Genomic DNA, 14,115 nt, shown 5'->3' with positions numbered 1-14,115 from the left:
CCCCCTCCCCCCCCCCCCCCCATTCCCTCTCTCTCTCCAGGACTAGAATATCTTTCAAGCGCCTATTTCAGAGGTTTATTGTTTTCTTCGATTTTTCAGGGGTAGTCAGTAAAAGGTCAGTGTGCCTCTTTATTTCATCGCTCTACATGATCAGAATTCAATCAGAGGACAACAAGCAGAACATTGGATTTATTTTGTCTTTCTTTCTCAGTTTATTGTCCGGTACATGACTTTGATGCACTCAGCTGGTTAAACTCGTTAATGGTCAGAGACAGAGAGAGAGAGAGAGAGAGAGAGAGAGAGAGAGAGAGAGAGAGGGTGTGGAGAGAGAGGGAGAGAGAGACTGAGAGAGAAAGAGAGGCGGAGAGGAGGGTGGAAAGAAGTGGGGAGGCGGCGGAGAAAGAGACCGGGGCGGAGAGAGAGGGAGGGAGAGAGAGAGAGAGAGAGAGAGAGAGAGGCGGAGAGAGCGAGACTGAGAGAGAGAGAAAGAGGGAGAGGGAGGGAGATAGAGAGATAGAGATAGGCTGAGAGAGATAGACGGGAGAGAGGATCGAGACACACTGAGTAGAGTGAAAGAGAGAGAGAGACTGACTGAGAGAGAGAGACTGAGGAGGAGAGAAAGGGAAAGTGAGAGAGAGAGAGAGAGAGAGAGAGAGAGAGAGAGAGAGAGAGGGGGGGGCAGTGGTGGAAAGAAGTGGGGACTGGCAGAGACAGACTGACGGGGAGAATATAGAGAGAAAAAGAGTGAGAGACGGCGAGCTAGAGAAATAGCCTACCTGAAGAGAGAGAAAAAGAGAGGGAGAGAGAGACAGAGAAAAAGAGCGAGAGAGCGAGCTAGAGAGACAGAGAGAGAGAAAAAGAGAGGGAGAGAGAGAGAGAGAGACAGAGAGAGAGAGAGATAGTGATGAGAGCGGGGAAGAGAGGGGGTGAGAGCCGAAGAGAGCCAGTGGGAGCGGGGAGCCTAATAAGAGAATGGGAGAGAGAGAGAGAGAGAGAGGGAAGGAGAGGGGAGTGGAAAGATATTAAGATAAGATAAGATAAGAGAGACCGAGAGAACGACTGAGAGAGAGGGAGTGCGCCATAGAGAGAATGAGAGAGAGAGAATGCGAGACGACGTTCCAGCTGGCTTTTTGATACACGGGGAATAACTCTGGTTATTTGTAGTTTAGCTTATCCACAAGAGTATAATCCCCTCCAACTCGTCTAAAATTAGTTTCGCAGTTGTTGTTTAAAACAGTTGTTTCGGATAGAATATAGATCAGAAATGCATGGTTACATTATTGAATCAAAACTAAAAGTCCAATACATCTTTCCAAATGCTTCTTGCCTAATGTTTATTTTACAAAACACGTTGCCAGTCCGTAGTTTCGGATGTGAGGTGCAAAGTTCGGTGACCTCAACTAGACTGCGAGACACATAATAGAAGTCAAACGTTCTACCCAAAATGTCTGGACTACGTGTACTTGTGGGATGCAAAAGGGTCATTGACTATGCTGTTAAGGTGATTTCTGTTTTTCTGTTCGTAGGCACAACCTCACCCACTGGCCAAGTTTTCTGTTGTTTGATTGACAACCATCAGCCGGCGTCACACTCGCAGAAATATGTTCTTCACTTCTTGAACTTTATTTAGCGTAATTGTTTTCTTATTTGCTAATCTCTCAAGGATAAATAAAGCTCATGCAGCGTTTTTCTTTGCTGAACCCAGTTCATGCTGTCGGCGTTTTGTAACAGGTTATGTAATTAGCACTTAGACTGCCCCACAGATATCTTGTTACGTGGGACGTATGGTTAGTTGAGCTGTTAATGGGTAAAAATTCCGATACATTGCGGTTTTATGAAATTCTTGTGTTGTATTAGTATTTTGTACCAGTATTCCATTTTTTTTTTAGCAGGACAGTCTGTAGTTTCCATTCATGCATGCGTTGAAACCAAACATAGCACCATGGTTTTCTTTAGAACAGTCAATGAGGCAGTTCACATGCTCTACTTTCAGTCGGTGAAGCTCTCAGATCTATCAAAATGTCCCCAGAAGTGAAAAAATCACGAAATGCTTGGATGTCACATTTATTAAATTGCCATGATTGTAAATGTAATCAGATAAATATCTGTGATCGCTACGAAAATGCACGAAGAATACCCGTTCACTTTCAGTTTCATCACTTTAGGCCTAAAAAAAAAATAGGTGTGGTTACGGTAACCCGACCTACCCTATTTTTAGGGGCCGACCCTATAACTTTTTATTACATTTGTCAAAAAAAAGAAAAAAAAGAAAAGAAAACGAGTGCAGAAAACGCAATGAAAGCAAAAGCGCTCGAGTCGCACACTTATTTCCCTGTCAAGTAGGTTTAATTTGTACACATTAGAAAAAAAAGTTAAAAAAAAAAGTGATTGCCTACCTTCCTACCCTATTTTTTGGGGCTATGTTACCTTACCCACACCTATCATTTTGTTTTTCTGATTATCCTATTGCTGAGAAATGAAGGTCACAACCTCCCAGTGTAAAATAAGCAGCAAACATTAAGAGTACCGCTACCTACGTGTATGCATGTTGCAATGGGCAGTTGCACTTCCCTGGCAGAATTACCAACCTCTTGTAGTTTTACGTGCCACAGTGGTGAGAGGGGTGGGACATTGATACTTTCTTTGAGTTTGCACATGAAGTTGATCCCATGTCTGCGAACTCATGACCACGAGTCTACTGCTGTACCCACTCAGGTACCACTACCAGGCCCCTTGTGTACTTTTGTGAAGTCTAATATTAATCGGGCATATCATCAACCTCACAAAGTCTTAATTCACAAAGCTTAATGGCACTGAATTTACTGGTAAGAAGACTTCATAAGGTCAACTTCAGGCTTGATTAAAAACACCCATAATTAAACAGAGGGTTCCTCTTTTCCAGATCCGAGTGAGGCCGGACAAAATGGGCGTGGTGACGGATGGAGTGAAGCACAGCATGAATCCTTTTGACGAGATCGCCATCGAGGAGGCCGTCAGGCTCAAGGAGAAGAAACTGGCGTCAGAAGTCATCGCCGTGTCCTGTGGGCCTCCACAGTGTCAGGTGTGTGTTTGTGAATATATATATATATATATGTGTGTGTGTGTGTGTGTGTGTGTGTGTGTGTGTGTGTGTGATACAACTACATGTATAGATGTGTGTGTAGATATATATGTGAATGTAAGGGTGTGTGTGTGTTTGTAGGCCGTGCTGTGTTATACAGTGGAACCCCATTTTAGGACACCGACACACATGGATTATAGGTATGTTATGGAACCATAATCTGCAAAAATATCAAAAACTGTCTTTTGAACAATTTGATCAATTTTGCAGTGGCCCACCTGCCCTTTAAGCCTCGGTCATACAGGCGACTCAGTCGTTGCGATTCCGTCTTGCGATTCAGTCTTTGGCCATTGACCCGTCACACGATGAACGATAGACGAACGACTGGCGAATGATAACTCCACGCGAGCGGGGCGGAAGTGACGTGTCATAGTGAACACGGCAAACGCGCTTTGCGAGAGCAGACGCTAAATGTTCGAACGTCGCTCTACCTTTCTGAAAAATTCCTTTCAGCATTACTCCTTTGCAAGAAATAAAGTTCCCAGACAGCTGCAAATGTTTTCCGACCGCTGTACACGCCTAAAACGTCTCCTTTATATCTGAGTAAAAAACTGTTCTTCCAAAAAGTTTTGAATCGACGAAAAGACGCTGTACGCCACTTGCTGTCTGCCATTATTTTACGTCACGGCGTCAAGGCCGCAGCAACGCGTTCTGATTGGCTCTGTTGGCTCTGCCCCTGCGATTGACCGACGACTGCTGGGACAGGCTGAACTTCTTTAACTCAGTGTGGGATTTTCAGTGGGGCGACCACCCCCAACCCAGCGCGTCCCCGGGTAGCGGATAGGGGAACGGACTTCAGATATGAAGACCAGCCGCTTGCGGCCGCGGACCAAACTGGCGGTGTTTCCTACCAGGGTGGAGTGGGGTAGCAGGCGGCACTGCTACTCTCTTCGAAATGCTCCATCGCCCCTCGACGGGACTCATCTAATGCGATTATGGGCTCATTAAAACCCTAGCTCCGGGTTGGATCCCGGCAAATCCTCCCCCCTGTGCTCTCAGGGTAGGACGTAAGGGCCATGAGCTAAGGGTGAGGCAACCCCAACATAAACCTCGAGTGCTGAAGACGGAGGTACTGGGCTGCACGGCGCACTCTAATAAACCATGGTACCACGCATCAACGCCAACCATGACACCATCAGATAGAAGCGACACTCATGGCGCTCGCCCACTGAGGTCCCTCCAGGGTGAGGCAGCGCCGGGCTCCAATCCTCAAAGGAGTCCAACCTCAGCTACTGGAGGTCCCTCCCGTCCGTCTTGCTGCGCCAGGGGACGGAGGAGGAATGCGACTGGTAGCACAACAACCACTTCAAAGTGTGGCCAGCATCAGTCCCTCTTCGCACCAAACTCTATGGGAGCAGACAAGACCTGGAAGCCACGACGTCATTCGTCTCGCAGACTAAACTGATGGTGTGACGGCGAACGCAAGAAGAAGAAGAAGACCGACGACTGGATCGCAGGAATAGAACATGTTCTAAACCTCAAAGCTACGAGGGAATCGCATGAGACTGAGTCGCAGACTTGTCGTAGCTGTTTTCTACGACTGAGTCGGCTGTGTGACAGGGTAAATCGCGCGACTCAGTCGCATGTGTGACAGCCCTCTAACCCTTCCTTTTTCAGACACTCTTTTCTAAGACTTCCTGTTCATTTGTGAATGTATACCCCTTCTAAGACTTCCTGTTCATAACCTCTGTGAATTTATACCCCTTCTAAGACTTCCTGTTCATTTGTGAATGTATACCCCTTCTAAGACTCCTTCCTCTTTAAGATCTTGTTTTCTCAGAAATGTGGAGGTCTGAAAAGGTGGTTCCAGTGTACCGCTCAGCTTAGCAGAAAGGCTAAGTTAAAGTTTAAATGACAAGAATTGACTGTTCCTCTGTACCGCTCAGCTTAGCAGAAAGGCTAAATTAAAGTTTAAATGACAAGAATTGACTGTTCCTCTGTACCGCTCAGCTTAGCAGAAAGGCTAAATTAAAGTTTAAATGACAAGAATTGACTGTTCCTCTGTACCGCTCAGCTTAGCAGAAAGGCTAAATTAAAGTTTAAATGACAAGAATTGACTGTTCCTCTGTACCGCTCAGCTTAGCAGAAAGGCTAAATTAAAGTTTAAATGACAAGAATTGACTGTTCCTCTGTACCGCTCAGCTTAGCAGAAAGGCTAAGTTAAAGTTTAAATGACAAGAATTGACTGTTCCTCTGTACCGCTCAGCTTAGCAGAAAGGCTAAGTTAAAGTTTAAATGACAAGAATTGACTGTTCCTCTGTACCGCTCAGCTTAGCAGAAAGGCTAAATTAAAGTTTAAATGACAAGAATTGACTGTTCCTCTGTACCGCTCAGCTTAGCAGAAAGGCTAAATTAAAGTTTAAATGACAAGAATTGACTGTTCCTCTGTACCGCTCAGCTTAGCAGAAAGGCTAAATTAAAGTTTAAATGACAAGAATTGACTGTTCCTCTGTACCGCTCAGCTTAGCAGAAAGGCTAAGTTTAAGTTTAAATGACAAGAATTGACTGTTCCTCTGTACCGCTCAGCTTAGCAGAAAGGCTAAGTTAAAGTTTAAATGACAAGAATTGACTGTTCCTCTGTACCGCTCAGCTTAGCAGAAAGGCTAAGTTAAAGTTTAAATGACAAGAATTGACTGTTCCTCTGTACCGCTCAGCTTAGCAGAAAGGCTAAATTAAAGTTTAAATGACAAGAATTGACTGTTCCTCTGTACCGCTCAGCTTAGCAGAAAGGCTAAGTTTAAGTTTAAATGACAAGAATTGACTGTTCCTCTGTACCGCTCAGCTTAGCAGAAAGGCTAAGTTAAAGTTTAAATGACAAGAATTGACTGTTCCTCTGTACCGCTCAGCTTAGCAGAAAGGCTAAGTTAAAGTTTAAATGACAAGAATTGACTGTTCCTCTGTACCGCTCAGCTTAGCAGAAAGGCTAAATTAAAGTTTAAATGACAAGAATTGACTGTTCCTCTGTACCGCTCAGCTTAGCAGAAAGGCTAAATTAAAGTTTAAATGACAAGAATTGACTGTTCCTCTGTACCGCTCAGCTTAGCAGAAAGGCTAAGTTTAAGTTTAAATGACAAGAATTGACTGTTCCTCTGTACCGCTCAGCTTAGCAGAAAGGCTAAGTTAAAGTTTAAATGACAAGAATTGACTGTTCCTCTGTACCGCTCAGCTTAGCAGAAAGGCTAAGTTAAAGTTTAAATGACAAGAATTGACTGTTCCAGGAAACCCTACGTACCGCCATGGCGATGGGAGCAGATAAATCGATCCACGTGGAGATTGACCTAGCCACGTACGAAAAGATGTCGCCTCTGCATGTGGCCAAGCTTCTGTCCAAGATTGCCCAGGACAACAAAGTGGACCTCATTTTGCTGGGCAAACAGGTACATTAACATTGTGTTATGGTTTGAATTTTTGTGTCTACGGTAGCTTTCTTTTTCTTTATTTGGTGTTTAACGTCGTTTTCAACCACGAAGGTTATATCGCGACGGGGAAAGGGGGGAGATGGGATAGAGCCACTTGTCAATTGTTTCTTGTTCACAAAAGCACTAATCAAAAATTTGCTCCAGGGGCTTGCAACGTAGTACAATGTATTACCTTACTGGGAGAATGCAAGTTTCCAGTACAAAGGACTTAACATTTCTTACATACTGCTTGACTAAAATCTTTACAAAAATTGACTATATTCTATACAAGAAACACTTAACAAGGGTAAAAAGAGAAACAGAATCCGTTAGTCGCCTCTTACGACATGCTGGGGAGCATCGGGTAAATTCTTCCCCCTAACCCGCGGGGGGTGTCTACGGTAGCACTGACAGACTATTTAAACCTTGAAACTAGAAAGTTGCCCAATGAGGAGAATTTTGACTTGTCACAGTGCCATATGAAAGTCTGTGTGGAAATGGTGTATGAATGTCGGTGTATTTGTGTTTCAAAGTGCAAGTGCTGTATGAATGTGTGTGTGTATGCTTGACAAAGTGTTGTATGAATGTGTGTGTGTATGCTTGAAAAAGTGTTGTATGAATGTGTGTGTGTATGCTTGACAAAGTGTTGTATGAATGTGTGTGTGTATGCTTGACAAAGTGTTGTATGAATGTGTGTGTGTATGCTTGACAAAGTGTTGTATGAATGTGTGTGTGTATGCTTGACAAAGTGTTGTATGAATGTGTGTGTGTATGCTTGACAAAGTGTTGTATGAATGTGTGTGTGTATGCTTGACAAAGTGTTGTATGAATGTGTGTGTGTATACTTGACAAAGTGCTGTATGAATGTGTGTGTGTGTATGCTTGACAAAGTGTTGTATGAATGTGTGTGTGTATGCTTGACAAAGTGTTGTATGATTCTTGTATACTGTGTACTGTAGAGTTGCTTGTCAGGAATTGGTGTTGTTGCATACATCTTGGTTCTGATGATATTTATGTGTACAAGATTGTGACTGTAACATGATTGTGACTGTACATGATTGTGACTGCAGGCAATTGATGGTGACTGCAATCAGACCGGGCAGATGACAGCCGCCTTGTTGGACTGGCCCCAGGTGAGACAGTACATTGGGATCCCCCCCCCCCCCCCTCTTAAGACCTCCACAAATCTGAGAACACAGAGATGAGATTCCCAAAAAGTGTTTTGGGAGGAAATTATTTGGCGGGGGTCTGGGGGCCCCTAGTGGGGTCCAGGGACAACGCCCCTTGTGGGGGTCAGTGAAGCTGAAGATTTTTTGACACTTTGACCATAAAAAAAGACTTGGAAATGAGTCCGAGCAGTAGAAGCATACAACATTTTGTCAGTCATATGTGCAAAATTTAAGTAACTTTAGCTCAGGAATTTTCACAAATTTTAGAAACGGCACAATTTACTTGCACAATGACCAATGGTGCTCGTAAGGTGTTGACCTGGTAAAAGCATGGGTTAGATGATCTTTAGTTGTCAAATGGCCTTTCAGCGTGGTCTTCCCTTTGGATTTGTAGCTGAGATCAAAATTACACCACGTGCATCTAGCCTTTCCCGGAACAGTCAACTTTTTAATAGAATCTCCAAGTCGGAGCGACAGTTTTCTCCCGCGTAGTTCAGACGTGACGATTTCTTCCTGCCATTTCGGAACCCACTTATTCTTCACACCCTGGTCGATCTCCGACGCCAAAACATGTTCGCTTTCCGTCAATGTTCTCACCGACGCCATCTTTGTTAAGCAGGCTAAAGCCGACAGCTGAATCAGCCCGTTTATGAATTTTCGGAATGAAGACACTCGGTGAAAGGGAAACTTAGTCCCAAATGGAAAGTTCATATTCGGGTCGAAGGTCCACTTCCTTCGATACGGAGGTTATGTTGTCATTATTTTATCGGAGATTTGATCTGGAAAATCGACTTTAGGGTTGTAGGTAGGACTTTACAGATCGAATCCAATGGAACCACAACAACTACTCTACCCACCCACCCCCCCCCCCCCCCCTATTTTTTCTCAACGGATTTAGACGATTCAGAAAAATGGTCCTGGAAACGAATTTTTGGGCGGAATTCCGCCAATTGGCGGAAGAATCTCATCCCTGGAACATCAGGGTTTAAAAGGGAGGGAGTCTTGAAAATGGGGGTAAATTTACAGAGGTTGCGTACAGACATCTGAGAAAACAAGAATTTAAAAGGGAGGGAGTCTTGAAAATGGGGGTAAATTTACAGAGGTTGCGTACAGACATCTGAGAAAACAAGAATTTAAAAGGGAGGGAGTCTTGAAAATGGGGGTAAATTTACAGAGGTTGCGTACAGACATCTGAGAAAACAAGAATTTAAAAGGGAACGAGTCTTTAATTGGGGGGGGGGGGGGGGGGTGTCTTATAAGGGAGTTCCACTGTAGTCAGGTGGAGGGGGTTGTTGCTACGTTACTGTTCTGCCTTCCATCACTTTACTTAATAATAATAATAATAATAGTAATAATAATATCATGGTTTGTTAGTTGTTTATTACTTGATGGACTCTGTTGACAAGTCAGCCTGACAGCCTCAGTTAGATAGTAGAAACACATTTTTGTCACCACTACTAGTGTCATTTGTGCAATACATGTACTACTAATAGGTCTTGCCATCTTTCACTCTCCTGCGTGGTTACTTCTCTTGCTGGCTTTCGGGGTGGGAAACGGTCCAAAATGTTCACAGAATTTGAGGCAAAAATGACTCTTTTTTTGTAAGACATGAAAAGTCAGTAATAAAATGTATCATGTGAAGTAAAGGACTGGCTGAAGCTAACTTCTGGAAGTTGCTTGTTTGACACTTATCTTGTTGCTTGACTCAGTGACTGGATCTAGGTACTTTTGAGTTTTTCGTCCTTCAGTGGGGGCTCTGCTGTTGGAAAATGTTCAGCCTAGCCTGAACCCTTTTTCATCATCTAACGACAAACAACATAGTATTTTTGAGTTGAATCTCTTCCTGCTACTTTAGCATTCACATTGAAACACGTGTGCAAGTTTATTTGAAGGGTATGGATTTATAAGAGCAGTGGTTTATTATTTTTCGCTTTTGCCTCTTTGCTTGCTGCAAGAATAATAATTATTCATTGTTTAATTGACTTTCAGGCGACCTGTGCATCATCGATCGAGAAGACTAACGGAGATATTAAGGTGGTGAAGGAGGTGGACGGTGGCCTTGAGACGGTCAAGGTCAAACTTCCTGCGGTGGTCACGACCGACCTGCGTCTGAATGAACCACGTTATGCCACCCTGCCGAACATCATGGTTTGTTTGTTGTTCCTTATTTGGCCTTATTTATCTCTCACCCAACCGCAGCGTTTGTTGTCTTTGGATTTTTGACTCACCTGAGTAATTGGTGAGTCTTAGGATTCATAATATGTTATAACATATTATGTGTCCATCTGTATGGCCGGCCGTCCGTGAACAAAAAAATTAACGTGCGGCGCCTTCCTGATGCATTTATCAATTATTCCCCTTTGTCCCCAGAAAGCCAAGAAGAAGCCGATGGAGAAGAAGAAGCCGGTAGACTACGGGGTGGACATTGACCCGCGACAGAAGGTGGTGAGCGTGGAGGACCCCCCTACCCGGGAGGCCGGTCAGAAGCTGGACAACGTGCAGGACCTGGTGACTAAGCTCAAGGAACAGGGGCTCCTCACGTCCTGAGAGATGCTGGCCGTAGTTAACAGGTGGGGTTTTACGCTGCTGTGTTTGTATTACAGTGTTCTAGATGATCGAACGTGTAGCAAAGACCTGTACGCGTACGTGTAGATATTGCGTCATCCGTGACTCACTTTTTATATTTAGTCAAGTTTTGACTAAATATTTTAACATCGAGGGGGAATCGAAACGAGGGTCGTGGTGTATGTGCGTGTGTGCGTGTGTGCGTGTGTGCGTGTGTGCGTGTGTGTGTGTGTGTGTAGAGCGATTCAGACTAAACTACTGGACCGATCTTTATGAAATTTGACATGAGAGTTCCTGGGTATGAAATCCCCGAACGTTTTTTTCATTTTTTTGATAAATGTCTTTGATGACGTCATATCCGGCTTTTCGTGAAAGTTGAGGCGGCACTGTCACGCCCTCATTTTTCAACCAAATTGGTTGAAATTTTGGTAAAGTAATCTTCGACGAAGCCCGGGGTTCGGTATTGCATTTCAGCTTGGTGGCTTAAAAATTAATTAATGACTTTGGTCATTAAAAATCTGAAAATTGTAAAAAAAAATAAAAATTTATAAAACGATCCAAATTTACGTTTATCTTATTCTCCATCATTTGCTGATTCCAAAAACATATAAATATGTTATATTCGGATTAAAAACAAGCTCTGAAAATTAAATATATAAAAATTATTATCAAAATTAAATTGTCCAAATCAATTTAAAAACACTTTCATCTTATTCCTTGTCGGTTCCTGATTCCAAAAACATATAGATATGATATGTTTGGATTAAAAACACGCTCAGAAAGTTAAAACAAAGAGAGGTACAGAAAAGCGTGCTATCCTTCTTAGCGCAACTACTACCCCGCTCTTCTTGTCAATTTCACTGCCTTTGCCATGAGCGGTGGACTGACGATGCTACGAGTATACGGTCTTGCTGAAAAATTACATTGCGTTCACTTTCATTCTGTGAGTTCCACAGCTACTTGACTAAATATTGTATTTTCGCCTTACGCGACTTGTTTTTCTCTCCATGTACCAAATGCGTACGTTATTTTGCTCCCACCAAGACTGCAGATCTTGGCAAACGCGTGACGTAAATACTAGATGTGATTACATTACTCGTACATGTGCTCAAAAGTTGTGCATCTAGATCTGTCTATTGTCACCTCCAGACCTGGGATCCCATACGATTTCGCCGTATTTTGTATGCAAAAAAAAAAAAAGAAACCGAGGAGAAAAATTCCTAGACTACATTTCTTCACATGCACATGTATTAAAAAGCCGATCCATTGTTTGGATATTCTCTAGATGTATGAAGAACATTATTGCGGGGATATAGCTCAGTTGGTAGCGCGCTGGATTTGTATTCAGTTGGCCGCTGTCAGCGTGAGTTCGATCCCAGGTTCGGCGGAAATTTATTTCAGAGTCAAATTTGTGTGCAGACTCTCTTCGGTGTCCAAACTCCCCCCCGTGTACACTACATTGGGTGTGCACGTTAAAGATCCCACGATTGACAAAAGGGTCTTTCCTGGCAAAAATTGCTTAGGCACAGTTAATAATTGTCTACCTATACCCGTGTGACTTGGAATAATAGGCCGTGAAAGGTAAATATGCGCCGAAATGGCTGCAATTACTGGCCGTATAAAATTTCATCTCACACGGCATCACTGCAGAGCGCCTAGAACTGTACCCACGGAATATGCGCGATATAAGCCTCATTGATTGATTGATTGATATGGCGGTGTGTGTGCTTACGTGTGTGTGTTTGTGCGTGTGAAATTAGTCATTCATGATTCAATCTTTTCTCTTGGAGAGTACATGTATTATGTTCTTCGGGAGTATATCAAGAATGTTATTGTGGTGTGCGAATGTGTGTGTTCGCTCGTTCATGTTTGCAGGTGGGACTGTCCAGCAGAATGAAGGTCAAGCTGATATGCTGTGACTTTTTACAACTGTTCTCCTTTGTTTCAGGAATGCAGCTGAATGAGTGTGGCGCGTGACGCGTGACTCGGTGTGCAGGGGAAAGAGGACAAAAAAACAATACACAAACTTATCAAGCTGGGCTGAATTTGAGTGAATGAATCCGGTATTACATACATGTATTAACCCAGCTAGGATGAGTTAGGCTAAGTGTGTACGTAGGATGGCAATATATGACTAACTTAGACCAATGTGTGGAACACAAAGTTCATTTCATTGTTGTAGCTCTGTGGATAGACACATGAAATCTTGATCAAACATCGTTAACAGTTTTGGATAATTGAAACGTCTGAACATTTGTTGGGTCTTTTTATATTTAGTCAAGTTTTGACTAAATATTTTAACGTAGAGGGGGGAATCGAGACGAGGGTCGTGGTGTATGTGTGTGTGTGTGTGTGTCTGTGTGTGTGTGTAGAGCGATTCAGACTAAACTACTGGACCGATCTTTATGAAATTTGACATGAGAGTTCCTGGGTATGAAATCCCCGAACGTTTTTTTCATTTTTTTGATAAATGTCTTTGATGACGTCATATCCGGCTTTTCGTGAAAGTTGAGGCGGCACTGTCACGCCCTCATTTTTTTTTTTTGCTTTGCAAACGGAAAGAGTATTCCTATGATGTTTTGCATTTGAAAAGATGTGTCATGGGAATAATCATCAATACTGTAATGATTAACTAGATTGGGGGGGGGGGGGGGGGGGGGTGGTGGTTTAGGGTCAGAAGAGGGTTTCTGTTGCATTTCTACCTATTTTGTTGACTTGTGTTTGGTAAGTGTGTACAGGTGTTCTTTTCTGTAAATAGTTTGAAGCAATGTGTTAGGTTTTCTGCATTGACAAATTTTGCATGAAATGAATTGTTGTGATAATGAAGATTGGACAGTATGGTTGAGGTGTGCATGGTTGTTTGTTTTTAAATTAAGGGTTTTATATGGGAAAGTCAACGAACATTGTCAAACACATCTATGGGCATTCGAGACTGGTCATAATGTGCATAAATTAACATGCATCTGAATATCTTGACATGTATTAGTTGACATAATAGAACAAGTTTTGATTCTGACTTGTCTAAATGATAGCCCTATTTGTTCTTACATATTGTGTGAAATTGTAATGACATTGGGAATTATTCCAATCCAAGTAAACACAGAGTGTAAATAGGAATTATTGGCTCTGTTTATGTGTATGCATGTGTGTGCGTGTGTGTGTGTGTGTGTTACAGACACTTGCTACAGACTACTTTGCCTACTTCTCTTGCTCTTGTCATTTCTTTAACCTTTGCCGGATGCCGCTTTTGACTACACACTCCCGACGATGCGGGTTTGTCTGAACCCATACATTTGAAAGAGGGTTTTTACCGTTTATTCCTCTAACGACGATGCGGGTTTGTCTGAACCCATACATTTGAAAGAGGGTTTTTACCGTTTATTTCTCTAACGACGGGGTGGGTTCAGGGGAACCCACAGCGCTACTTCAGTGGTTGCATCGAGTTTCTCCCTTCACCGACCTCTTGCAGGGGAGGGAGAGGGGGAGGGAGAGGGGGAGGGAGAGACTGAGAGAGACTGAGAGACTAAGAGAGAGAGAGAGAGAGACTAAGAAAGAGAGAGAGAGAGAGAGACTAAGAAAGAGAGAGAGAGAGACTAAGAAAGAGAGAGAGAGACTAAGAAAGAGAGAGAGAGAGACTAAGAAAGAGAGAGAGAGAGTCTAAGAAAGAGAGTGAGAGACTAAGAAAAAGAGAGAGAGAGACTAAGAAAGAGAGAGAGGGAGACTAAGAAAGAGAGAGAGAGAGAGACTAAGAAAGAGAGAGAGACTAAGAAAGAGAGAGAGAGAGAGAGACTAAGAAAAAGAGAGAGAGACTAAGAAAGAGAGAGAGAGACTAAGAAAGAGAGAGAGAGACTAAGAAAGAGAG

The 14,115-nt window shown here is 43.1% G+C and overlaps 1 protein-coding gene across 1 annotated transcript; it reads left to right on the top strand.

Annotated features, from left to right (window-relative positions):
* The first annotated feature begins 1,365 nt into the window (after window positions 1–1,365).
* LOC138974026 (electron transfer flavoprotein subunit beta-like) lies at window positions 1,366–12,905 on the top strand. Its single transcript, XM_070346728.1, has 7 exons — window positions 1,366–1,501; window positions 2,903–3,061; window positions 6,340–6,498; window positions 7,590–7,652; window positions 9,678–9,836; window positions 10,059–10,258; window positions 12,202–12,905. The coding sequence occupies exons 1-6, from the start codon at window positions 1,445–1,447 to the stop codon at window positions 10,233–10,235; spliced, it is 774 nt and encodes a 257-aa protein (XP_070202829.1). The 5' UTR covers window positions 1,366–1,444; the 3' UTR covers window positions 10,236–10,258; window positions 12,202–12,905.
* Window positions 12,906–14,115: the final 1,210 nt, after the last annotated feature.

The sequence above is a fragment of the Littorina saxatilis genome, linkage group LG8 (genome assembly GCF_037325665.1).
Source record: "Littorina saxatilis isolate snail1 linkage group LG8, US_GU_Lsax_2.0, whole genome shotgun sequence".
Lineage (NCBI taxonomy): Eukaryota > Metazoa > Mollusca > Gastropoda > Littorinimorpha > Littorinidae > Littorina > Littorina saxatilis.
This window is presented reverse-complemented; position numbering and strand designations above follow the sequence as displayed.

Bases quoted from the DNA above. Each gene is read 5' to 3' on its own strand.
- LOC138974026 (XM_070346728.1), top strand. From the start codon at position 1,445: ATGTCTGGACTACGTGTACTTGTGGGATGCAAAAGGGTCATTGACTAT. The intron at 1,502-2,902 runs GTGATTTCTGTT...CCTCTTTTCCAG, and splicing joins TCATTGACTATGCTGTTAAG to ATCCGAGTGAGGCCGGACAA. The intron at 3,062-6,339 runs GTGTGTGTTTGT...TGACTGTTCCAG, and splicing joins GTGGGCCTCCACAGTGTCAG to GAAACCCTACGTACCGCCAT.